The sequence below is a fragment of the Etheostoma spectabile genome, chromosome 14 (assembly GCF_008692095.1).
Source record: "Etheostoma spectabile isolate EspeVRDwgs_2016 chromosome 14, UIUC_Espe_1.0, whole genome shotgun sequence".
NCBI classification, from domain to species: Eukaryota; Metazoa; Chordata; class Actinopteri; order Perciformes; family Percidae; genus Etheostoma; species Etheostoma spectabile.
This window is the reverse complement of record NC_045746.1, coordinates 3,093,267-3,116,813: the sequence shown is the minus strand read 5'-3', so window position 1 is coordinate 3,116,813 and position 23,547 is coordinate 3,093,267. Positions and strand designations below refer to the sequence as shown.

The window sequence follows — 23,547 nt, the reverse complement described above, 5'->3', positions numbered from 1 at the left end:
CATTAAAAAGGAGAAGGGACAGAGGGTGTAGAAGAGGCCTCCTGACTATGATCTTTATCTCACCTCTGCCCTTTCTTTCATCTTCTTCTCTGCTTTTCCAAGATTGGCAGATGACCAGACAGGCTCAGCACAATAACATATAGTAGTCTCTCTTACACACACACACACACACACACACACAGAGAGAGAGAGGACACCCATACAATCATTGTTCTCCGTTGAGTTCCTGTTGATCAAATATCTGTCTTCCTCTCTGCACACAGAAGCTGTGATGATTCGTAAATAGCACCTGCGAGTTTAGTTTTTACATATAGGAATCAACACTAAAGTCACACATGCAGCGCAGTACACAGCCCAATGATTCAAAGACTCCACCAATCCAGCATTTACGACGAGCCAAAGTACGCAATTGTGCAGAATTAAACACAAACCAACATTTGTGTGTGTATTTCCTCATGTTTGTCTGTGCTTTATCGTAACTATTTGGATGTCTCTTACAACCAGCCACAAACTTTAAAGGTACTAGAGCAAAGTGTGTGTGTGGGTGTTTGGTGGTGATGGGTGGCACGCTGGGTTGTGCATTCAAATTGGCAAACTGCACAACTTGTTGCTACTTTTGACACTAGGTCTTTGGTACAAGACAAAAGTGTGCATAAGTACTGTCAGTTGCATCGGAGTAATTTGAGACCAGCCTGAGTTCCTCTTTTACTGTTAAAACCAAGTTAAGCAAATAAGATGCAGGATGCAAGGCAAACACACACCATGTTCAATTTCTGGAAATTTATCTGTGACTGGAAGGTCATGAAAGCTGGAGTGATACATTTAAAAAAAAAAAGTGACTACAATGCTTGTCACCTTATCTAAAATATGTTTAGACTTCTGCTACCAGTTGCGAAACTTACATATGGTGTAACAATAAAATGGCAGTCATTATTTCTCCATGATACAACTGTCATTAATGCTTGCCACAAATATACTACAAAAAAACTACTTTTCAATCATAGTCATTCCACAGATATACCAGTATGTTATACCTGTTAGCTGTTTCAAAATTCACCTTGCTTCTTTGACAAGTTGCTTAATGTCACAGCAGATTTTTATAGCAGTTAGCAAGAAGAAATAATTAGAATACAGAAGCAGCTTCTTCTGGTGGGGGAGAAGTGTGGTATTGGTTAGTGATGAGTCTGTCTGCAACAACAGGTTCTTTTACAGCACAGAGTAATAACCATCTTTAGATAATAAGCAGCAGTGTTTCAAGTCATTTATAGTTTTTCAAGGGTTGTTACAAAAAATAATTGCCTCACCTACCCCTAATGGTATAAAGATATGCATATAATATGATATAATAGCTTTTTTACCCAGGTTTTGAAATATCCGCCTCCAACCAATACAATGGAGATGAACTGAATTTCTTATCTCACAGACTTTACTTGAAATACTTTCTACCCAAAACGTTTACTGTACTTGTTAAAAATGTACAGAACAGCAGTAATGAAAAACGTATGCTGATCAATTACTCAAGTACAAGTAGCAGTACTACACTCCGTTACAAAAGTCCTGCATTCAAAAATGTAAACATCTATTAATAGCAAAGTGCCCTAAATAAAAGCATTCAATATGTAAAATGGCCCCTGCAGTGTTACATAATGTTTGTATGTCCAATAATAATTTGAAAAGCAAGAAACACCTATATTTATGGAATAAAACAAGTGGAATGTCTACCTCTGAAATGTGCAGTAGAATAGTACCTCAAAATTATACTTAGTTTCTTTCTGCAGAACAGCATATTTGTATAGTCTATAACAGTATAATAAAGCCCATAAATTCCGACCTACGAAGCATTAGCACGCATTGTGTCACAATAACATCACCCTCCATCGTCACACTCGCAAACATCCAAATCCAAATGACACACCCTTTCCTGCACAGTGGACTGCAGATAAGTTACTCCCAGCAGGAAATTCACTGCGGGAACACAGAGAAACACACACAAACACACACATACACACACAAACACACAACTGTTCAGATCTATTGGAGTTTCTAAAATTTTACACCAGTTCTTTCTAGACTTTCTCCAATCCTCTTTTCTTACCTTTGTTAGTTTCTCTCTCTGAGTCTCTCCCTCACAAGCAGGAAGCCCCACAGGATGCAGAGGGTGAGTGGAGCAGGAATGATAGGACAATGGGAAGCAAGCTGTCACCGAACCCTCACACACATAACACACACTCATAGAGTACATACACACACTCAGAAAAGGGTGGGAGAGAAACTAGAGGGGGGGTGGGTGCAATGGAACAGTAAGGTGTCTTGGTCACTGGGATGTCCTGTTTCCACATGATGTCATCATAACCTCCAGATACAGAGGACTGAGGTGGCTTGTTGGAAGGAATCACGTGAATTAACGTCTAATCCTGCTTTTAAGCATTAGGGGCTCAGGGCCTGCTCCTACGGGTGCAACAAGAATAAGTTTGAGTCTTCCTCAGTTTGCACCAGTGGCCAACAACAGCAAAGCCCTTGTTCGAAATGACAGATTTAGCTGACTCCCTCCATCCAGGGGTGTCCAACATCAGGGCTCATTTTGGACATTTGGACACAATTGTCCCAGTCCTCAGTTGCTTGTTGGGAAAGCTATGTTACAATGTTGATGTCCATTTCTTAAACCTGCCCCCTCCCCAACTAAAAAAACGTATTCATGCCCCCTTCCTTCCTGCCTGGGCCCGAGGCTAAAGACAGGAACTGACCTCGTAAAGAAACAGGAAGTGATGAAGTCCGGCCTTGGACAGCCTAATCGCATTTTTCACCATCCGACCCTCAGAATTCCACAACAACTCCTTCACACAGACACACAAGCGGCCTTAAAATCAGTAGCGAAACAAGGATTCAAGTTGATTACTTTAATGAAGGTGGTGGGATTATGCAAACTCCCTGCAGCATGATGAACAAGTAAACCCCTACAATCTTACCACGACAAAGCCACCGAAACAACTCAGATAGCTGGACATGTTAAGGAAACATCCAGCCCTGCTTTTTCCTCAAGGTGGTTTCCTGAAGGCACATTGCCAAATAAATCACAGCCACATTTACTAAAGGAATATTCTGCCTCTGAAGGTTATTTAACATAGTCTGATAAGGCCTTCAGCCTAAATTACTTTCAGAATTGATCTATCAAAAGTTTGACAAATGTGCAGTACACTTGATGATCCAGTCAGCCACAAATCCATATCATATAAGTTATTGTTTGACCCTTTGACATTTTCCATTTAACACAAAATGCTCCATTACTACAGCCTCATAACGGATTACCCTTGCTAATAGGTTTTTGATAGGAAGAGAAACGCCTTTAAAGAACTTGTGACTAAACTCTGGTAATTCCACTCATTCAATATTGCAATGTAGGCTGTTTGGTTTCTAAAAAGCACTCTCTGTGGTATCCTTCCAGCAGAAAGAGTGGAAGTGCTGGTAGCCACACTTTACTTTAACTTTTAACTTCTTATCCTTAACTTCTCACAGGCAAACAACCCAAAACTTCCTTTTCTCTAACGGTAAAGTTACCCAGTTTTTTTCAGAAACACTGAAAACAGTCAGTCGAGTTCTGACTATTCTATTTTAAAAAGGTACAGAGGGCCCTGAGGTGGCGGGCTGTTGAAAATACTCATCTAGGTTTGTTTGGTATAGTCTCTTTACTTAAGTTACCTCGGTTACCTTTACGGTCTACTCTTCCACATAGATGTGAACAAGGCAATGTCATCCACTCATACAGAACAAAACAAAATTAAGCGTAAAATCAATTTCATACACAATGTGGAGAAACTACCTATCCATATAGGCCTATTATCTTTTACGTGGGGTTCCCACAGTTTGCTGATAAATAGGCAGTTCTTCCAAAACAAACCACTCATTCGTTACTTATACTATAACTAACGTACATTACGTTCTTGATCAGCCTATATATGTATGATAAACATCAGACATACCTGACACAAAATACGTTGTTATCCCGGGATATCCTGGCGTCCCGAGGTAAGTGACAACGGTGTCCGGTGACTCTCGAGCGCACGGTGAAAAGTCGACAGCTATCGCGCTGTGCAAGTGAGAAGTGAGCGCGCGCATACTCCGGAAGACTTTGGGAAAGTACTGCAGGCGCGCAATGAAGTCCACCCCAGAGGCACGCGCGCGTGCAGTGGACCGTTGACAAAAGACCTATTGGGATTAAACTTTAATAGAAATAATGTTATGATTCTTATCTTGAATTTAAGAAATGCGCATATAGCTCTTTCAACCTATTTATGGAGAATTGCTCTCCTGTAAAATATAAGGATACATTGCCTCAAATTATGACACTGGATGTTCTCGCTGTAAATGCACTCTAAACAAGTTTGTATTTTACGCCCAGTTTGTAGCCCTTATACACCCAGAAACCCGTCAGTGACTGGTGCTAATGCAGTCTGGGTGTTTTCAGTGATGCCTGACTGAGATGCAGGGTGAGATGCAACACATGCACTCTCTGGTGTGAACTCCAGGAAGGCTGAATGAAATGTGCGATATCCGCGTTCAAAAACAATAGCGTGACGTTTTAGACCTCTTTACTGGCATGTCACTTTTGTTTCTCCGGCTGATATCGGTTCATGCACATTCAGCTGCAAGTGAAGTAAGAGGATTGGCTATTTGGCACACTATTGCAACTCATCTCGAAGAGTGACTTCGCAAAGTGAACTGTAGTGACTTTTCACATTTCTTCAAGTCTTTGTCTCCATCTTGTGGCGTGTCAATAGAACTCCTGTTTGAGATTCTTGATTATAAAACACAAGAAATGTAATTTTACTTGCATAACAATACATTTTAGTTAGGTTTTTCGCATTGTTTTAGTTAGAAAATGAAGTCCATACACCACACTGTTTTAATTTTGATAAAGTAACGTTTTAATTGTATACAAAAATACAAGTTATTTTTTTTAAAGATCTCAGCCTCTGTGTGCTGCAGTCAGAGCCTGAGGCCTGAGTAGTCATGATGTGGTGAACAGCAGTTGTCTGTGGGTGACAGGTAGTTAGCCTTAACAGAAATGTAAAATAAACACTAATCACATGATGATGATGATTTTGTTATACCAGACCCAATTCCATTCCTGGCATGTAGCATGTAGATATGTCGGTGTGTGACAGAAACCTGATAAACTTCAGTGCAAAATAAGTCAACTTTAAATATTAGACATCCCAGTTGCAAAGCAGCATCAAAACATTAACACTGAAACATAAGATATGCATATAGAAACATTCACTGTAGTGTGTGTGTGTGTGTGTGTGTGTGTGTGTGTGTGTGTGTTTGTGTGTGTGTGTGTGTGTGGTCACAGCTGGCATCGCATCTGCAAAAAAACGTGTGTGAGAGAGTGTGTCATCTCATGTAGTGTGTGATGGCTCGTAAGGTATAAAGAAGGGCTGCTTGTAGCCGGGCTTCCATCACTATTAGGTTTGCATGAACCTGCAACAAAAAAAGAGGAAAAAAGCATGTTATTATCTTCAGGATACTAGGTGACACACTTTCAAATCCTGAATGAAAAAAAGAGAGGACACGCTGAAATGTCAAATATTCATTCTTTGTTGAGAAGGGACCAAAAAAGACGACATGTTGAAATGTCAAACGATTCATTCTTTGTGGCTGAAGAGGCTGGGTCAGGTGCGTGTTTGAACTCATTCGTACCTTTTCTGAGTGTCTGAAGTGTCTCCAGAAGGCGTGGTAGATACGTGCTGTGGTCTGCTCGGGGTGACATGCCATAGTTTTAACAAACACCTTCAAAGAGCGCTCTAACAGCACATTCACACTGCCGTAGTCGTAATCATCGTAGCTGCACAGGTACAATGATAAGAAGTTAGTTATACAGCAGAGACAAAACCCAACCTTAAAATGTTGTTGTGCATTGTGGGTGTCACTGACCGTATCCCGTACAGACAGTGGATGTAGTTCCACAGAGCTTTTCTCAGAGTGTGAGTGTCCACACCTTCATGCATGGCCATCCTGTTGTACGTCAAGTTGCTTACGACCTGCAAAAATACAGTTCATCCCATAATATGATCAATCTTTGGTCATATTTATTTCCCAGTGTGCCCTGCTGATCCCTTTGCTGGGTTGTGTAGTGTGTAGACAACTATGCATCTACAATGACAGTCCTTCCATCCCAACCTTTTGCATTTTTTTGCTTGTGACCCCTCAATACAAAGCAATAAGAGCCATTTTTTTTCTCTCATATGGTTGAATATAAAAACTGTCCAGTATTTCACTCATTGTTAAAAACAACCCAAACATTAGAGAAACAATCCTTATGTTGCAATCCTGTTCTCCGCACAGCAGTTATGTGCACTTAATCAGCTGATTGGTGTTTGTTAGTGTACTTCTACAAGGTTAAAGGTGAGGGCACCTGAAATTTTTCATCCAGGAGTTGGCCCATGTCAGGCAGTAGTCTGTTGACCAGAGAGAAGCCATGGTCCTCCCATGAATAGTCCTGCACACATCGGACACCAACATCAACAAACCCAGGTCCATGCAACTTAGCACAAGCAGTTAACAGGCCCTTTATACTGTTAGAAGTATAAATAATTAACTTGGGAATGTGTTCTAATCTGCAAAAATATAACCAACTTAAACAACCAGAAAGGCTCCAAACTACCTGGGCTCTCATGGTGGGTGGTGACTGCTCTCCTTTGGGGGCAAAGTCCTCATATCTGAACTCTGGCTCTTCCACCAGACGCAGCACCAGGTCGGGTGGTGCTCCCCGCACCACCGCTAGCCAAACACGACAAAGAGGAAATAGTAAGTAAGCAAAAGTCAACCAAGTAAACAACATGCATGGGATAAACAAGGTTATGTTTGTACCGGTTGGAATGCTCTCGCTCCTCTCCCTCTCAAAGCGAGTAACCATTTCCTCTTGTGTGCACTCCTCCTCCTGCTGCTGCTGCAGCTCCACCATCTTCTGCATCAACACCTCCACCTCCATCACCCCGTCAACTAACTGAGAAGATAAAAAGACAGTCAAGCTTTTTTAAACAGTAAATCAATAAAAGGAAGTATGCCTTGTCTTCTACTTAACTGGTTTGACTGGTGAAACAAAGATGGAAAAGTATCAAATACTATTTTGTACTTTTCTTGTTGACATTTTGAAGTTTAGACCTGTCAGACCTGAGGGGGAAGATTCCTGCTTGACTTACCTCTTGCCTGCCGTCCTCATGAGCAGGGCTATGAGGGCAACGTGGAAGGTGACTGGGTGATGGGAGTTGGAAAGTGTAACCTCCAATGTGGTCGGGTTCAGGGTTTAAGCTGCAGCCCCACACAAAAGAACAGAGTGAGTGAGCATGAGCCATCAGCACCACAGCATGGATGAGTTCAGCGAATGACCAGCGAGGCTCTGCTCCGGGACACACCAGCTCCTGCAGGGCAGAGGGGCAGGTGTTGGGTAAATAAACTAAGTTAGTGAACATTATAAACATTATACCTGTTAAACACCACCATTGTCATGCTGATGTTAGCATTTAGCTGAGCACCGCTGTGACCTTCATTACATTACACAGCCTCACTGACTCTTACTGTTGTTAAGTTGCGACAGATAAAACTAAATGAACAACTGACAATATGGTGCAATTCAATAAGACAAAACACAAAGGAGGGCCTCAAATAGCACCACAAAAGTTATATTTATTAATGGATTAATATAAGTGTGCACACACACACACACACACACACACACACACACACACACACACACACACACACAAACACACAAACACACCACACACACACAACACACCACACAACACCCACACCACCACACACACACACCCACAACACACACACACACACACACACACACACACACACACACACACACACACACACACACACACACACACACACTGTATTAAATCATATTACTAATCTATGATAAAAGACTCAGGGCAAAATAAAGAGACAGTGAGTGAGTAAGTGAGTGTTTTTGTGTGTGTGTGTGTGTCTGACCTGTATGTGCTGCTGTGTGATGAGCCAGGGTCTGTGTGCCAGCAGCTTGTTGAGTGTTTGGAGGCTGCGGAGCTTGGTGGGAGCGTGCTCGAGGCCGCTCAGCCAGCTCTCCTCCCCTCCAGCCTCTAGAAAGCCTGCGCTGTGCTGCTGCACCTGGTATGAGCAATGGTGTCGAGCTGCAGCCTGTGGAACATTATCAAACATGGCATCCCGTCCATTAAAAACAATAGCGTATAGATGCAAATAAACACAAGAAAAACACAGAATTGCCACCACTTAAACACTTATCGTAGGCTTTTGAATTAGATCAGAAACTAAATCACTTTTTAACGTTCTGATTTAACCTAAAGTGTCACTTTTTGCAGCATTTAGCTCTTCACACTCTATTGGGGAAATCTAACCAACAACGATTATAATTTGTTTATATTAAAAGGACAATTTGAATGTGCACTAATATTACTTTGTTTTAACAATAATTATTAATATCACCCTATTATGGTTGAGTGTAGATCAACCTTGTAAACAGCAAAGAGAGCAATTTAAAGTACCAGAATCTCATTCGGGACTCTACCGGTTCGTTTTGTTGACTTACCAAGCTAAGTTGCAATTCTTTACAAGCTATCCAGCTATAGTAGTTATAAAAGGACTACAATCTTATTGGGAGCATATTGTGTGGTTAAATTTAGGAAGACATGCTATGGCCAAATTTCCTCCATTCATGCACTTAGAAAATAGACTATCTATTAATATCAGAGATTTTGCCAACCTCTGTATTTTCATTAATTCAAATGTGTTGCTCCTACAAATTTGATTAATTACCATTTATTATATTCTGCTGTAGTGTACTTCAGTCATGCATGTTGGTATTACAGGGAGAACCAAGAACTTGAGTCATCAAACAACCTGAACTACTCAAGCTTGCATTCCTCAAATGGAACCTTTGGAAAATGCGGACTCAATTTTATATTCGTTGTCTGCAAAACAGTTTACAGCATTTTTTGGATATTGATTTGAGGCGCTTTTTTATTGTGTCTCTTTAAGATAAAAGCTAATATTTTTCAATCAGGAGTGTACATGAGGCTCCTACTGCCATTGATCTGAGAGCTCTGATAGGTGTCACTAGTAACAATCATATTGTGGTTTTCTTACCATAACAGCAATGTAATGTCTCCAGGGACGGGGCAAGGGGCCGTCCATCTCTAACAAAGCATGCTGGGTCCTCAGGAAGCAGCTGAGGTAGGCAGGGTGCAACGCCATTACCATGGTGATGTGGTCCACGCGACCCAATGAAAGAAAAGACTCGATAAGGATGTCCTGGTCCAGCCCTTGTTTCAGTATCTCCAGAGAAAAAGCAAGACAAAATACATGTTCAAAATTGACAACTGTAAAATGTTTCTCTTACAGATGGAAATAAGCTGCCTAGAAAACAGTGAGTTAGATTTGAAAGCATCTTTAGTCATTAGCTTATGCAACATGTATTGGCAGTTGCTTCTCTCTATGACATGATGCAACAGGCATTTCAGTATTGTGGCAGAACAGATAGCTACACTGCTTATACTTGCACTGGTTTGACCATTGATCAAGATACCAGCCTGCAACAAGCCCAGAAAAATCTTTGGAGGCCAGCTGTGAGCCACACTGAAATCCACTAGTGAAACAACATCCCTAATATGAATAGTTTTAACAATAAATAATAAAAAAATAAAAACAATACTGGTGATACACTGCCCCATGACTCATGGGATTTATTTTTGGATTCCACACTTCAAAAAAAAATAAAAATTACAAACATAAATCTGGAAGACAATTTAAACAATTGTTTTCATTTGGGGAAAAAATATAACAGATGATATCTTCATTAATGGAGCAAATATATGTACATTTAAAAACAAGCTAAACACACCTCTTTTGCAGGAATAAAGGAGCTTGGACCTGAGGCCACAGCCCGAGGTACTTCAACTCCTTGTTCCTAAGAAGGAAGACATCGAGGGTTAGTTAATTACACAGTGGAATGACTACTAACTTAATTTGTGAATAATCTGACAATTATCTTCTTGACTAATCACTTGAACTGTTGTCTTAATGTTAAAAAAAAATAGTGAAAAATGCTTGTCACAATTTCCCCAAGCTTAGGATAATGTTATCAAAATGCTTGATTGGTCTGATCAATAGTCCAAAAGGTAAATGTATGGAGTTAACCATCACATTAGACAAAGAAAAGCAGCAAAATCTCACAACTGATAAACTGGACTTACCGAGTGTTTGGCATTTTTGCTTAAACAACAACAAACAAATCAATCAAAATAGTTCCTGATTATTTTTCTGTTGATCGATGGACTTATTGTTTGAGCTTTACATTGAAATGTCTAAAATTGTATACATTATGTCATATCAAAGTTCTTTTCTTTTCTTTTTTTTTTTAAGAGTTTTGAAAAGAGTTTTGTGCAAACAACTAAAAGGTTAGCTTGTTAATGAATCAACAGTACATGTTTCCTTTTAAGGCACTTCAGAATCGGATCAGTAATAATTGCCAACTAACACTTGGTGCCTCGGTGATTGGTGCATCCATAAACCTATTAAAAACAACATAGCAAAGTACTGCAACAGACAAGAACATAAATATAGAATCAGAATATTAATACGGATGTCATACATTCAATAAAGATCATTTAAAGATAAATGAGAAAATCGGCATACAGTTTCAACCTTCAATCTTGACTAGACGAATTGACTATAGCTCTACTGTAATCGGAGAAACCGTTTCATAACTCGCAGGCACTTCATAAAATCTGTAAGGAAACCATGTGTTAAACTCACAGACATCCTTGGAAGACCCCGCAGCAGAATACCGCAAGTCTACGCTTGTTACTTCCAACAGAGAAGACACATGAACTGAAAATAAGTCAAACGCAGTACTTATTTCTAGAATCTAGTGGGCTGTGAAAAGTCTTGGGGGTGTGTCTGATGTGTTTTTCAGGGCACCGGGAGGGGGCGTGTCCGGCCTTGCTTGTTGTTTGTGCACAGTCACGCAGCAGCAGTCTTGCGTCACCTCCTACAGTTCAACGTCTGATGAAATATCCAGCGATCTGGTAGAAAGTGGTACTCAGCTGATAACTGTGACTGACCAGCTTCGAAGTTATCATACGAGTATTAATCAATTATTCACATAATCTTGGCATTAATGATAAGAAGAAATTAAGCAATATTTAGGCATGCTGTGTTATGTGGACCTGTGTCTGCAATATAAATAAAGTTGTATTATTATTTGTGGCTGGGAAATGCGGTTTAATTATTGCGTCTCCCTCTGGTCTTCAGCCATTTGAATCAGAAAACTCAATACGGACACATTACCTTTGCGGTTCGCAGCAGCTCGGTTGCTCTCACCCGAACCTCCTGCAGTGGACACGACCGGGACAGCCGAAGCAGATGTAGGAGTGTTTGTTTACTCAGCTGTGCCGAACCGGGTCGGTCCAGTTCTAAACACACCAGAACTCCTCGGCTGAGCTCCTCCAGAGCCGCTGCTCGCTCCTCTTCGTCCCTGCTGCACAGCCGTGCTAAGCTCTTGTCTGTCTGGCCAACATCGGACTCGGACTCGGACCGGTGGCGACATGAGCGGCCAGAACTGGACCCTCGTCCTAGTGTGCTTTCTCCGTTAGCATGGCAGGTATAGCCTGCCACAGAATTACTGGCCATGTCTTGTATTGGTCCCGAAGCACATCGGAGTGACTCCTGGAGTACCGGGGTTGAGCTACCTAACGTTCCCACTAGCTGCTGTTAGCTTAAGTATTGGCCTAACGCTAACCTTAAATGTCCGCTTGATGCAAACGTCGGCTTTCATAAATGGTGCCGGATACAGGAGGTGTCAGTTGCTTGTGTTCCACCAATCATTAACGCAGACGGACCACCTTCAAAGCTCTCTCATCCATACCCGGCTGCCTGACCGTAAAAACGGTCTACCAGTTAACGTTGGCTCGCTAAGCTAGTTCGTTCAGCTCTCTTGAGTTCCGGAGGTTTTTTTCCTCTCTTATGCAACGTCATTGTGACGAGACTGACATTTTTCACTGCACTCCTGGGTGCATTAACACTTAATTATGTTGCACTACTGCGTTACTTAAAAATTTAAATGTTTCTATTTCTTCACCATTCAACTAACGTTTTAATTATTTATGTATTGGAGGAGTGTGCGGGTTTCTGGCATACACTTCTATAATTTGTTGCGGAATTTAACTGTTCTTATTTAGCTTTTTTGTGAAATGTGGCTTTCTGCATTTAAATGCTTGAGTTAAATGTTAATAAATGTTTAAATTGTTAAATAATAAATACAATAATGAAAAAATAGAAAACATGCACAAAAACCGGTTTGCGGTTTTCAAAAAACTGCTAGTTTACATGACTATAACTACTACCACCAGTTTACTGTTGCCAAGGTAGTTTACCCATTAATCTTTTAATTGATCAATTCTTATGTAGTATATAAGATGTCAACACTAATGAAAAACGCCCATTATTTCCAAAGCCTAAGACAATGTCTTAAATTGGCAAATGAACTGTTTACATTAGACCTACTTCCGTGGCTGCACTCCAATGCAGGAGTATACCTTTTATTGACAAGGAACATCAAAAATGACTACACTAGAGTGTGGATCCTACTTTGTATAGATCTGATCACTGCCATCTAGGATGAATGTTACTACTTCTAAGACCCTGTGCAGAATTACATTCAAGTTTTCAGTGTAAAGGACTGCCGTTGTGGAGATCTTTGAGTTCACCATTTTACTGGAAATACCTGTTAAGCCCTTGTGGTCCTTGGAGCCCACATTTTGGAGCCGTTGGAATATTCTGTTAAATTGTTATGTTATTTATATTTAATTAACTAAAACTGTGTAAAAGTGAGAATTAATTTGTGTCTGTGTGTGCATACAATAGTTTCACAATTTATAATATTTACTTCCTGAATCACCTTTATTTAGGAAAATAAAAAACATCAATGGTGTACCCCTATTACCAGACATCTATCTTATATTAATTCACCTGTATATATTTTTACCATATATAATATATGATAGGTGTGGGGCCAAGAGAAGAAAGTTGAAGCCTGAAGATATGAGAGAAGAGATAGAAACAATACAAATGGAAACAGACAAACAAGTGAGGGTGATGTGCTGCTGCGTTCAGAGACACAGACTGTGGGATTTGGGAAAATTCAACATTGTTGCAGCAACAAAGGAAACCCCTTCCGTGTACTGTCACCGTTTCCCTATGAGGGAAGACTTTTATTAACAAAGACACAGGCTGTCTATAGAAGATGACCTTCAGAGCACACCCAAAGGCATGGTCCCCATGGCAACCGGCACTTCGTGTCCCAGGAGACCCACAGGTGATAGAGGTAAGACCGAGAAAGGAGGGGGCAGAAGTGGCTGGGCAGAGCTCAAAATACAAGCAGAGGTCAGGGTTCACGCACAGGTTCCTCCTTAGTATTTTACAGGAAGTAAAATGTGTTTGTGTGTGTACGTAGGTGTGTGCGGATGTATATGAAAGAGTGGGATGTGAGTCCTCAGACAATCTTGTTCTCCAGCAAGGCGATCCTCTTCGACATACTGTCTAGTAAGATTTTTGTTAAGGACAGCAATTATGGAGAAAAACAAAACAGAAAATATGATAACAACCTTAAAGCTCTCTTTCCCCACATCGTATTTTCACACTGTTTCATCCGTTGTAAAGGATATATTTTTTTGTTAGTGCCTGTAGGGCCTCTTCTACTTTCTTTTGGAACTTTACAAGTGAGTCACATTCGCAGGGGTCCTCCTCTGTGGGAACAGAAAGCACAAGTTTTGAGTTATTGTACCAATATGTGTAGTAAAATACGTATTCATGTTTGTATAATCTGTATAATATAATGTATGTATGATCATGATGTGTGACCTTGACAGATGTTAATCTGCAGCTTCTTGGCGATCTGGGTCATAGCCTTGAAGTCAGCAGTGTAAAAGTAGTGCTCTCCGGTGGGCTCAGAGGCAATTTCTTTCAGCTCATCCTCCACTGCGTTGCCCACTCCAACAGCATACATCTTGAAACCTGTAACATAAACATACACAGGTTTCCTTCATATGACTGGTAAAAGTAGGCTTTGTATGCTTATACTACACCCATGCATTAAGAAGTAATCTCTCACCATGATCCTTGGCCTTCTTGGCGGCATCTCCGATGTAGTCCTGGCTGCGTCCATCGGTGAAGACAATGCCCACCTTGGCTACTCCAGGCCGGGCACCCTGACCGGCGCTGAAGCTGTTGTCTGTCAGATAGTGGAGAGCCTGGCCTGTCATGGTTCCCCTCTCCATGTAGGCCATCTTCTTCACAGCGTCCTTCAGGTCTTTTTTGTTGTTGAAGCGGCCCAGGGGGAACTCCTGCATGAGGGAGACAAAAACATGATGTTGACACAGTAAAGAAGGAGGTCGATAATGAGGTGACACTAAAATGCCAAACATAGACACGTGCCTGTCTGACTGAGCTGGAGTACTGAACCAGTCCAACGTGAGCCTTGCTCTCAGAAACATCCAGTTTGTCGACAATCTGGTTGATCCACTTCTTGACCAGCTCGAAGTTTTCAGGACGCACGCTCTTAGAGCCATCGATCAGGAACACCACATCTGTCGCAGAGTTGCTGCAAGCTGGTAACGTCAGACACACAACGGGGCATGTTACTCTGGTAGCACAGTGGTCGCGCTTGGACAAATACTTTCATACACACACAAAAACACACACACACACTCACCACTGCAGCTGCGACCATTGTCCATGAGGGTAAAGCCTTCTTTGCAGGCACACTTGAATGATCCAGGGGAGCTGATGCATACCTGCTCACAGTCATGATCCCCGGTGGCACACAGGTCCGACACTGTGTGGTGTGTGTGTGTGTGTGTGTGTGTGTGTGTGTGTGTGTGTGTGTGTGTGTGTGTGTGTGTGTGTGTGTGTGTGTGTGTGTGTGTGCGTGCAGAACACACAGTAGAATATATGTTGAGGCACACACACACACAGAGGTGCGGCGGGGGTCAGGTGTGTGTGTGTGTGTGTGTGGGGAGGGGGGGGTTGGAGTTAGGAGGAGAGAATAAAACTATGTCAGTTTGAAAATGGGAAAATCTTGCATTAATTTTTAAGGATCCACTGGGACCTGCATGCAACAGTTCTGAATATGCGTGGATGATGCACAAATCCAGTGGATCCTTAAAAACAAACAGGTGGAAAAGATTGGAGTAGCCTTAAATACACAAGATCCGTTCATCTGTTTCTAAATGTGAGGCACAGGCTCGTCCAATAACAATTCAACACTGCGATCATGCAACTCTGCCCTTGGACGAAACATCTGCAGCCAGAGTGGCTGCTGCAAAATAAGTGGCAGGCAGAGACCCAAAGGGCATCGCTAATTAGAAGTTTAATGATTGTCACTAATGGATCGGTAATTACCGAGAGAGTCTTGCCTCTCGGTTATGTGAGAGTTGACTGAAGAACAGGAGCCAATTTACTTCCTTTAAGGTTGTTCCTGCCCTAATGCCCTCGTGTAGAGGGAGTGTTGTTTATGAGTTTGAACGGTTAAATTCATATACTGTAGTCGTGTTGAGGACAAAAGGAGGGAACAACATATAGGAATGAAAAGATGACAGTCCTGACACCTTACCCTCAGTATAGGGAGGCCAGCAGACAGCTCCCTCCACAGTGATGAGTGAATGATGATGATGACCCGTCCTGACAGTAATTCTTTTCAACCATCTTTGCCTACTTCCTTCACTCACAACTATAATCCCTGTTTTCTGCATGTGTCTCTCTAATTTGAAACAGTACAGTCCTCATCTTTCCTTCTTCTTGTCCCACTTTCTCCTCCCATCTTACCACAGAAGGCCTCCTTGAACTTCTTGGTGAGCTTCTCGATGACGCTGTAGCTCTCCACGTAGTCCACGTGGTCATCCAGAGAATCACTGGCCATCTGCTTCAGAGTGCTCATGTCCACACGTCCCACACCGATGGCGAAAATCTCAATACCGGCATCCCTTGCACGTTGAGCCACATCTTTCACGTTATCCTGGGGACGCCCGTCTGTCACAATGATGGCAACCTACGATGAACGAGGAGCAAAATTAGAAAAAAACGTTATGATCATAATGATGGAATATATTGATCTGCATGTGTAAATGCATGGTAATGTGTGTCTGACCTTGCTGATATCAGGAGATTTGACACGAGCGCCCTCACCCTCACTGAAGGCCACGTTCAGGGCAAACTGGATGGCCAGACCAGTCATTGTTCCAGTGGACAGGGGCTCAACCTTGGTCACAGCCTTAATTAGCCCGGCTTTGGTGCGGTATGTCTTCAGAGACACCTACAGTTGCATGATAGCAAGGTCAGTGATGTTAAATAGTTTAACCAATCAATGAAAACTTTGCTCAGCACTAGTTTAGGCTAGCTGAGCACCATACCTCATTCTTGACGCGGCTGGCGTAGTTGACAACTCCCACACGGGTGGCGTTGGGTCCAACATCCAGCCCCTCGATGACCTTAGCCAGGAAGACCTTGACCTGCTCAAACTCGGAAGGGCGAACGCTCCGACTGCTGTCGATGATGAACACAATGTCTGTGGGACGAGTTTTGCACAAACCTGCCGCTACACATGAAAGGACAGAAAGGAGATTATGATGTATTAATTTCTTAATAGTTTGCATAACAAATGCTTATCCACAAATTGATTCACACATGTTGATTGATAAAGAAATTAAATTGATGAAGGAAGAAAAGGGGGCGGGGGGAGCATGGTCTAGGTTCACACCTTTCGCCATATCTTGCCACTTGGGAACATTGGCAGGCCAGGGGAGCGCATATTAATGTTAAAAAAAACTCATAAAGTGACATTTTCATGCCATGGGACCTTTAATAAATTAGTATTAGAATGACAACTGAAAAAAATCAAGAAGAGGGTAAGATGTGGTTGAAAGCTCAGAAAAAGTGTATCTTGAGTTAAGATTTTCATTATATTGATGCAACATTTTTGCTGAAAAAGCAGTAACTGTTCAGCTGTAACTGTAGCTGCAAACACCCAAAGGGGCTACCTTATGTGTGTGTGCGAAATACAGAAATAGTGTTGTGATAGTGTCTGGTAGTAGTAATAATAGTAATAAAGCTGTTTGCATCAGGGAGGATGGGCTGGATTGTAAGTGAGGGTCTAGGGATTTTAGGCGTCGCTAAATTAATCACTGAAACGTCTAGTGTTTGTTTAACATCACTGATCTCCCTTCTCACCCTTCACCTCTCTCCCTCCCTTCCGTTTTTCCTCCCACCACCTTCTTCATCTCACACATATGCACAGCGTACCAACTGCCACAGCCTGAAACAGTCACCCACCAGCAACAACACAATAACCACTACTGTCTTTAAGACTGGCTGACTTATCACTCCAAATCAATAAATGCCCAAAGAAACTGAAAAATATATAAATAATATAACTGTGGAATTTCATTACTTTGCAATTATCCAGACCAATTTCACTGTATCTCTGAGAATTTATAAAACTCTACAGCAATGCAACACATCACACCATTATACAGATGGAAAGACTAAACTCAGACTCTATATCTAAAATGCTGTTACCTTTGTATAAAGTCAAATATTTTCTTAGCTTAATCATGTTGTAATGTCTATTTCTGAGGTTTTGGTCCTGTGAATATTAATGATTAACATAAGGAGTGAAAACCAGTGTCTTGTCAGGTATCACACCATTAGAGATCTGGAGTTAGAATCAACTTTAAGGGTAAAGGTCATCATTCTTACCCATGGCAGCGGCTGTGCGGACGTCCAAGTTGGCCTGAGCCCCTATGAGGCTGAGCAGCAGCAGGAACAACGGCAAGGTTGGTGTCATGGTGACAGCGTCCAAGGGGTGACAAGTAAACGCGGGAGTCTGAGGGTGTCCGCAGAAAGTCCTAGAGTGAGAAGCAAGAAAGGAGACAGAGCAGGGCGAAGGGAGTTCCAGGCGAGGGGGATGGCCACAAAGTGAGACTGAGTGACTCTGAGCTGCAGGTTATCAATGCAAGTGCTTTACACACTCAGCCCATAGATTCCCCCCCTCTCTATGGCTTCAGTAAGTGTGTGTAAAAGTGTGTGTGTGCGTGGGTAAAAAAGGGAAATACCTGCTCTGGGAGGACCTAAAATGGTGGTGAGGGAAAGACAAACACACCTTGATATGGTTAGGATGGGCAGGTATATATGTGTGCGTGTGCGTGTGTGTGTGTGTGTGTGTGTGTGTGTGTGTGTGTGTGTGTGTGTGTGTGTGTGTGTGTGTGTGTGTGTGTGTGTGAGACTGGGGGTACAGGAGCGGCTGGGGTCTGGTGCAGACAGTGCGCCAATGCAGCTGCCCCAGGTTGGATTTGGCCAAAGCTCAAATAAACACCAACATGAATTCCTCTTTTCTCCCCGTGTTCCCTCGTATAGCAAACACACATTTATGGTGCGGAAGCGAAGGAGAGCCACCATACACAGCCCACTGTGTTCCCGCTGCTCTGCACGTTGGGAGGCGTGTGTGTGCATTTTTGCATAGGCATGTATTTTTGTATACCTTGAAGTATACACGCCAATTTCTGGATTCTTAAGTTCAGCTCAGTTCAGGTCCTGAATTACACTGAACTGTTTTGTGTTTTCCTATCACTTGTTTATTTTCTCCAACCTATCTTCCTATCCGTCCAACTTTGCATTTTTGTAACTTTTTAAGCGTTGACTTACATATATTTTAGGATCAAATTTACTAAGAACAGATCACACAACAAACATAAAAAACAGAATGTAAAGATTCCCTGATTGCAACCAGATCAAAAAACGTTCAACCTGACTCTTTTTCCCGCCAATTTCCCATTACTCCCTTCTCCACTGTCAGGTCGGCGGCGGGCCCCAACGGAGTAAACACAGTAGGAAAACACACCTTCATCAATACTCACATACACACAACTTTAATCTCTCTGTAGACTACATACACACTAAACAGAGACCCCTCTTTTCCCTCCGACATCCCGCTCCACCCGCTCCACCCGACCGAACCCTGCATTCCTCTGCACCTCCCCTTCCAACTTCTCCAAACACACACCTCCACACACACACACACAACCTGAACAAGCCACAATTGAGGGGGTTAGTCTGAAGTCTGGGAGGAGGAGAGGAGTTTGGGCTCAGCCTGTACAGTAAGTAGCCAGACAGATTTCCTACTGAACATAACAAGCTCTAAAATGTGTGTGTGTGTGTGTGTGTGTGTGTGTGTGTGTGTGTGTGTGTGTGTGTGTGTGTGTGTGTGTGTGTGTGTGTGTGTGTGTGTGTGTGTGTGTGTGTGTTATGGTGTCAGTGGTTTAGAGATGAAAGATTGGAGATGTTACTCCTGGACAGCATGTCATTTCTTGGAATGAGCTTTTTGGCTTATAAGAGAAGACAACAGACACACACGTACATATATTTGTGCAAACACACAAACAAAGTGGATTCACAAACACACACACACACACACACACACATGTTGTGTAACACCCCCCCCAAGAAAATAACAATAATAAAATAATCTTGATTGCAGATTCAATGATTATCCAAATTGTTGTTAATTAATATCAGCAGCACCAAAGGTTTTCTAACTCGGCACCAATTCAAGTTGCACCACCAAAAGCTCAGATATTTTCTGTTCCACCCTGTTCTCCCTGTCCTTATCCTTTTTTAGTAGCAACATAGAAATCTAATATAAAGACACAGCATATTTGCTTTTTTACTGAAAAAAGAAATGTTCCTGTAAGTCCACTTTCAATGCCAACAGCCAAACCGCCGCAGTTTAATTTTGAGAATATTCATCACAATAGCACTGCCAGACCTGTAGAGTAAATGGAAACAAGTCTAAAACAAACACATTCCTCCATCTCAGCTACACTACATGCCATTAGGCATTTTTTATACAAGGCCACATTCAAATAACACAACTCCCAGTAAATATATTTTCTATCAACATGGTGAGGTGAGATATTTTATCTCTGTCAAATCTGGGCCTTCCACTGTTTGTCTTCATGTTTACACAGCGTGTGAACAGGCAAATCTATTCATTTTATCCAGTAAGTTGTTGTTTTCCTACAGCCACTCTGACTCGTGTTGTCTGTTCCTCCAAACCCAACACAAGTCTATTTGTTGTATTTTTTCAATAAACTAAAAGTCAATACCCTAATGTCATCCGAACCAGAGGACCAAAGCACTGGAGGATCTCCAAACCATGTTTCAGCTTTGTTCCACAACCAACATTATTATTTTCAATCTGTTATATCAATAAACGCTATCCACCAATATCAATAAACTCCATTACTTGACGGTATCAAAGCAGTGTGTGTGTGTGTGTGTGTGTGTGTGTACAGTCACAGGGTTTGGAAAGACTGCAAGGATTTTGTGTTCGACCACATCCATAAATATTGAAACAAGTTCCCTTTCTTCAAATCTCAGAATACTGAATAAATATTGACACGGTGGAATTGGGTTGGACTGAAGCATCCCATACCTGTACTCACACACTCTCATATGCACAAACATCCATGCGCGCGCACACACACACACACACACGCACACAAACGCCCTCAGGCTGTGCTCTAAGCACTCTCTGTTCACACCAGGGAAGTCCTGGAAAAATTAATTACAAAGTTAAACCTACATGAAACCCTCCTCAGTCACACATGCAAGCTCATTGACACACACATGTGAAGAAAGCTGAAACTGTGCATACTGACACAAGAAGACACAGATACACACAGTCAAAGGCTTCACCTGTACACAAATAAAACTAAACTTCAGCTTAAAACTGAAATGAATGTGTTGTGTGTTTCTTTATGCAAGCGAGTTTGAGTAATGAAGTTTTTATGCATGTGTGTCTATGTGTGTGTATATGCTGTGTGTGTATATGCTGTGTGTGTTTATGCTGTGTGTGTTTATGCTGTGCTTCTCCTGCCAACAGCAACAGCTCAGAGGCCAGTGGGCAGCAAGAGAGAGGTTCATTAAAACCCCAAATACAGCAGTTACATAACCAACAGTTCTGTTCATCCAAGAACCCCCGTGCTACAAACACACTCCTCCCTCATCCCCATCTTCTTCTCCCTCCCACGCCTGCTGGCAGAGCCCACCCATCATCCTCTTCTCCTCCCATAGCAACAGCTCATCTCAGCTCTCCTCCTATGTTCCCAGACTAACACATTGCCTCACTCCTCCGTCTCCCCGCTCCTTTAACGGCTCTTCTGGTCCCTGCCACCTCCTCCTCGCTCTCATTAAACAGTTCCATCTCTTAGTCCCACATCGTCATCCAACTTCACTTTAAACTTCATTTTACATATAGCAGGACAATGAACCAGGAATATTAACTAGAGTTAAGACAGGAAACTATTGTGTTTTACCTTTACCACTGAGAGCAAAAATGACACAATAGTACCAAATGTCTTTTATAGTCTCAAGAAAATGCCTTCGGCTTTTTAGAGGCAGAGTTTCATATAGGGATTTGGTTTCCACAAGCCCTCGTAACTGACTTGCATACTAAGAATAAACAGTGCGGAAAGTGCAGTTAGTGTTAGAACACAGCAGATGGCAACACAGATTAAGGGTATGGGCTGTATCAGTGATTGTCTGGGATCCCTCTACCCTAGAAACAACTCTGGCCTGTTTCTCTTCCATCGGATTAGCGACTGTCACACACACTCCCAGATGGAAGCATGTCTGAGAAACCAACATGCTGTTAAAAACCTCCCAGCATGCGGTCGTTTTAAAATAAAGAAGCAGTGCCCTCTTTAGACCTAAAGATAGATCTGAAGCCATATAAACAAAATATCGTATTAGAATCAAAAGGTTCCTAACCCTAGGGCTGTGGACTGTTACCAGGCCCTGGAACATTTGCTACCAGGCCACAAGGAAACCATATATGGTTAAGCAATCAAAGCTTAATAAGAAGGATATAACCTTGGAGGTGATTATAATCTATACATTATTTTACTTTGGGTTCAGTAAAGTATCTATTTCTGCCTTAATTATCCTGAACTCCTCACACTCACCATCATGCCCAACAACAAAAACATACTGATCATAAGCACACACGGTAACTGGTCCATCACCCCCACCTTTTTTCAGAAGGCCACAACCTGAGTGTTCCTGAGAGGTCAATTTGTCTTTCATTTTTATACAGACAAAATGATTCTGGGAAACATTTTACTTTAAACCATTAATAAGAGGTTTATAAACAATTTCATAAATTGTTTATAAAGACATTTTGTACATGCTTAGTAATGTACAGTAATTGCCAACAACTATAAATTATCCTATGAAGATAGATTCTATATTATTACAACTGTGTTTTACTACATTGTTAATCATCATCGGCTTATACACCAGCCTCTTATGGCTGTAGTTTTTGACAAATACATTAACATAAAACACTTATATCTGGTTACAACTATATTATAGTGTCTTATTATAAACAATTTGTTATATGTTAATTAGGGAGACTTAACTAACCTTAAAGTGTTGCCAGTTTCTGTTAAATAAATTTTTTTGTTTGCTACTCAACTTATGTGCACTCTTTTTTCTGTCTCTTTCTCTGTCTTTTTCTAACTTTGTATCAAGGCTTATTTGTGTATTGGGAATTAACACTGAATCCAAAATTTTAAGATTTGTGAACATACATGCATATACTGATGGGGATGTGGAGACGCTTGGCGATTAACCTCCCACGCCCCTCTCCATCCGTTCTGCAGCAACATTGCCTTAATAAAAACAGTCCTCGCAGCAATACTATGTTGGCTGATTTAAAATGTAGCTAAAGTGGCAATCCTTAAGATTTTAGTCATGGTTGCTTTAGAATTTGTATTTGAGTGAAAACAATGGAATTGGGCTTGAGGGTTTAGCAGTCTGGAGTCTTGATACATACATACACAGTCTTGTAGTTGATACATGAGCTTCACATTTTCAGAAATGGAGAAACCTGCAACGCAACCTTTCTTCACACTGGAAATACAGGAATGCAAGAAGGTCCTTCTTCTCTGACATTATCGCCAAAAACAATAATTCACAGGCTTTGTTTGCTACTGTCGATAGGTTAACAAATCCTCCAGTACCAGTAGCATCTGAACTTTATCCACCTAGGCCTGCAATGACTTTGCCTCCTTCTTCGAAGACAAAATTCAGAAGATTCGAGAGTCAGTGCCTCCATATCAAGTACAGGATATGTGTTGTCACAGTGTTCCAGCAAAACTAGTTCCAAGACAGAATTTCATACAATCAACCATAAAAACCTGGAGGACATTGTACAACATCTGAAATCCTCCTCCTGTTGCTTTAAAATTCTACCAACGGGTGTTTTCAGAAATGTTTCGAATTGTTTGGCTTCTGATCTTCTACAGATTGTGAACACGCCTCTTCTCTCAGGTATCTTTCCACAGGCCATGAAAACGGCAGTAATCCAGCCACTCTTAAAAAAAGAACAATCTAGACACGTCACTAATGAGCAACTATAGGCCAATA

General features: G+C 41.7%; 3 protein-coding genes across 5 annotated transcripts in view; all 3 read right to left on the bottom strand.

Moving 5' to 3' along the window:
* The window catches only part of yrk (Yes-related kinase), a 15,867-nt gene extending 11,659 nt beyond the window's left edge, over window positions 1–4,208 (bottom strand). Inside the window, 1 exon segment of the mRNA XM_032534914.1 lies at window positions 3,978–4,208. Coding sequence (XP_032390805.1) covers window positions 3,978–4,113 — 136 coding nt within the window. The 5' untranslated portion in view covers window positions 4,114–4,208.
* Window positions 4,209–4,898: 690 nt separating this feature from the next.
* Window positions 4,899–12,039, bottom strand: sesn2 (sestrin 2). 2 transcript variants are annotated; one of them, XM_032535610.1, is made up of 11 exons: window positions 11,356–12,039; window positions 9,908–9,973; window positions 9,154–9,342; window positions 8,005–8,187; window positions 7,200–7,418; window positions 6,868–7,003; window positions 6,662–6,777; window positions 6,413–6,496; window positions 5,932–6,038; window positions 5,698–5,842; window positions 4,899–5,478 (listed from the first exon to the last, which is right to left on the bottom strand). In XM_032535610.1, exons 1-11 carry the CDS (start codon window positions 11,695–11,697, stop codon window positions 5,392–5,394), a joined length of 1,674 nt encoding a protein of 557 aa, XP_032391501.1. In that variant the 5' UTR covers window positions 11,698–12,039; the 3' UTR covers window positions 4,899–5,391. The 2 variants fall into 2 exon arrangements, with proteins under 2 accessions (XP_032391501.1, XP_032391502.1); XM_032535611.1 differs by lacking the exon at window positions 11,356–12,039 and adding an exon at window positions 10,822–10,962.
* Window positions 12,040–13,245: 1,206 nt separating this feature from the next.
* Window positions 13,246–18,094, bottom strand: matn1 (matrilin 1). Of its 2 annotated transcripts, XM_032535612.1 has the most exons (10): window positions 17,818–18,094; window positions 16,473–16,657; window positions 16,211–16,375; window positions 15,889–16,111; window positions 14,777–14,899; window positions 14,500–14,672; window positions 14,177–14,408; window positions 13,927–14,079; window positions 13,731–13,811; window positions 13,246–13,608 (listed from the first exon to the last, which is right to left on the bottom strand). In XM_032535612.1, the coding sequence occupies exons 1-10, from the start codon at window positions 17,903–17,905 to the stop codon at window positions 13,559–13,561; spliced, it is 1,473 nt and encodes a 490-aa protein (XP_032391503.1). In that variant the 5' UTR covers window positions 17,906–18,094; the 3' UTR covers window positions 13,246–13,558. The 2 variants fall into 2 exon arrangements, with proteins under 2 accessions (XP_032391503.1, XP_032391504.1); XM_032535613.1 differs by lacking the exon at window positions 14,777–14,899 and having other exon boundaries at window positions 17,818–18,093.
* Window positions 18,095–23,547: the final 5,453 nt, after the last annotated feature.

What these genes read in the sequence shown, in the direction of transcription:
- sesn2 (XM_032535610.1), bottom strand. Translation starts at nt 11,697, where the DNA reads ATGGCCAGTAATTCTGTGGCAGGCTATACCTGCCATGCTAACGGAGAA. An exon ending in ATGAGGACGGCAGGCAAGAG is followed by an intron (nt 7,004 to 7,199) that starts GTAAGTCAAGCA and finishes TTATCTTCTCAG; the next exon opens with TTAGTTGACGGGGTGATGGA. An exon ending in TCCTGGATGAAAAATTTCAG is followed by an intron (nt 6,039 to 6,412) that starts GTGCCCTCACCT and finishes GTATTTTTGCAG; the next exon opens with GTCGTAAGCAACTTGACGTA.
- matn1 (XM_032535612.1), bottom strand. Translation starts at nt 17,905, where the DNA reads ATGACACCAACCTTGCCGTTGTTCCTGCTGCTGCTCAGCCTCATAGGG. An exon ending in GTTCAAGGAGGCCTTCTGTG is followed by an intron (nt 14,900 to 15,888) that starts GTAAGATGGGAG and finishes CACACCACACAG; the next exon opens with TGTCGGACCTGTGTGCCACC. An exon ending in GCAGATTAACATCTGTCAAG is followed by an intron (nt 13,812 to 13,926) that starts GTCACACATCAT and finishes CTGTTCCCACAG; the next exon opens with AGGAGGACCCCTGCGAATGT.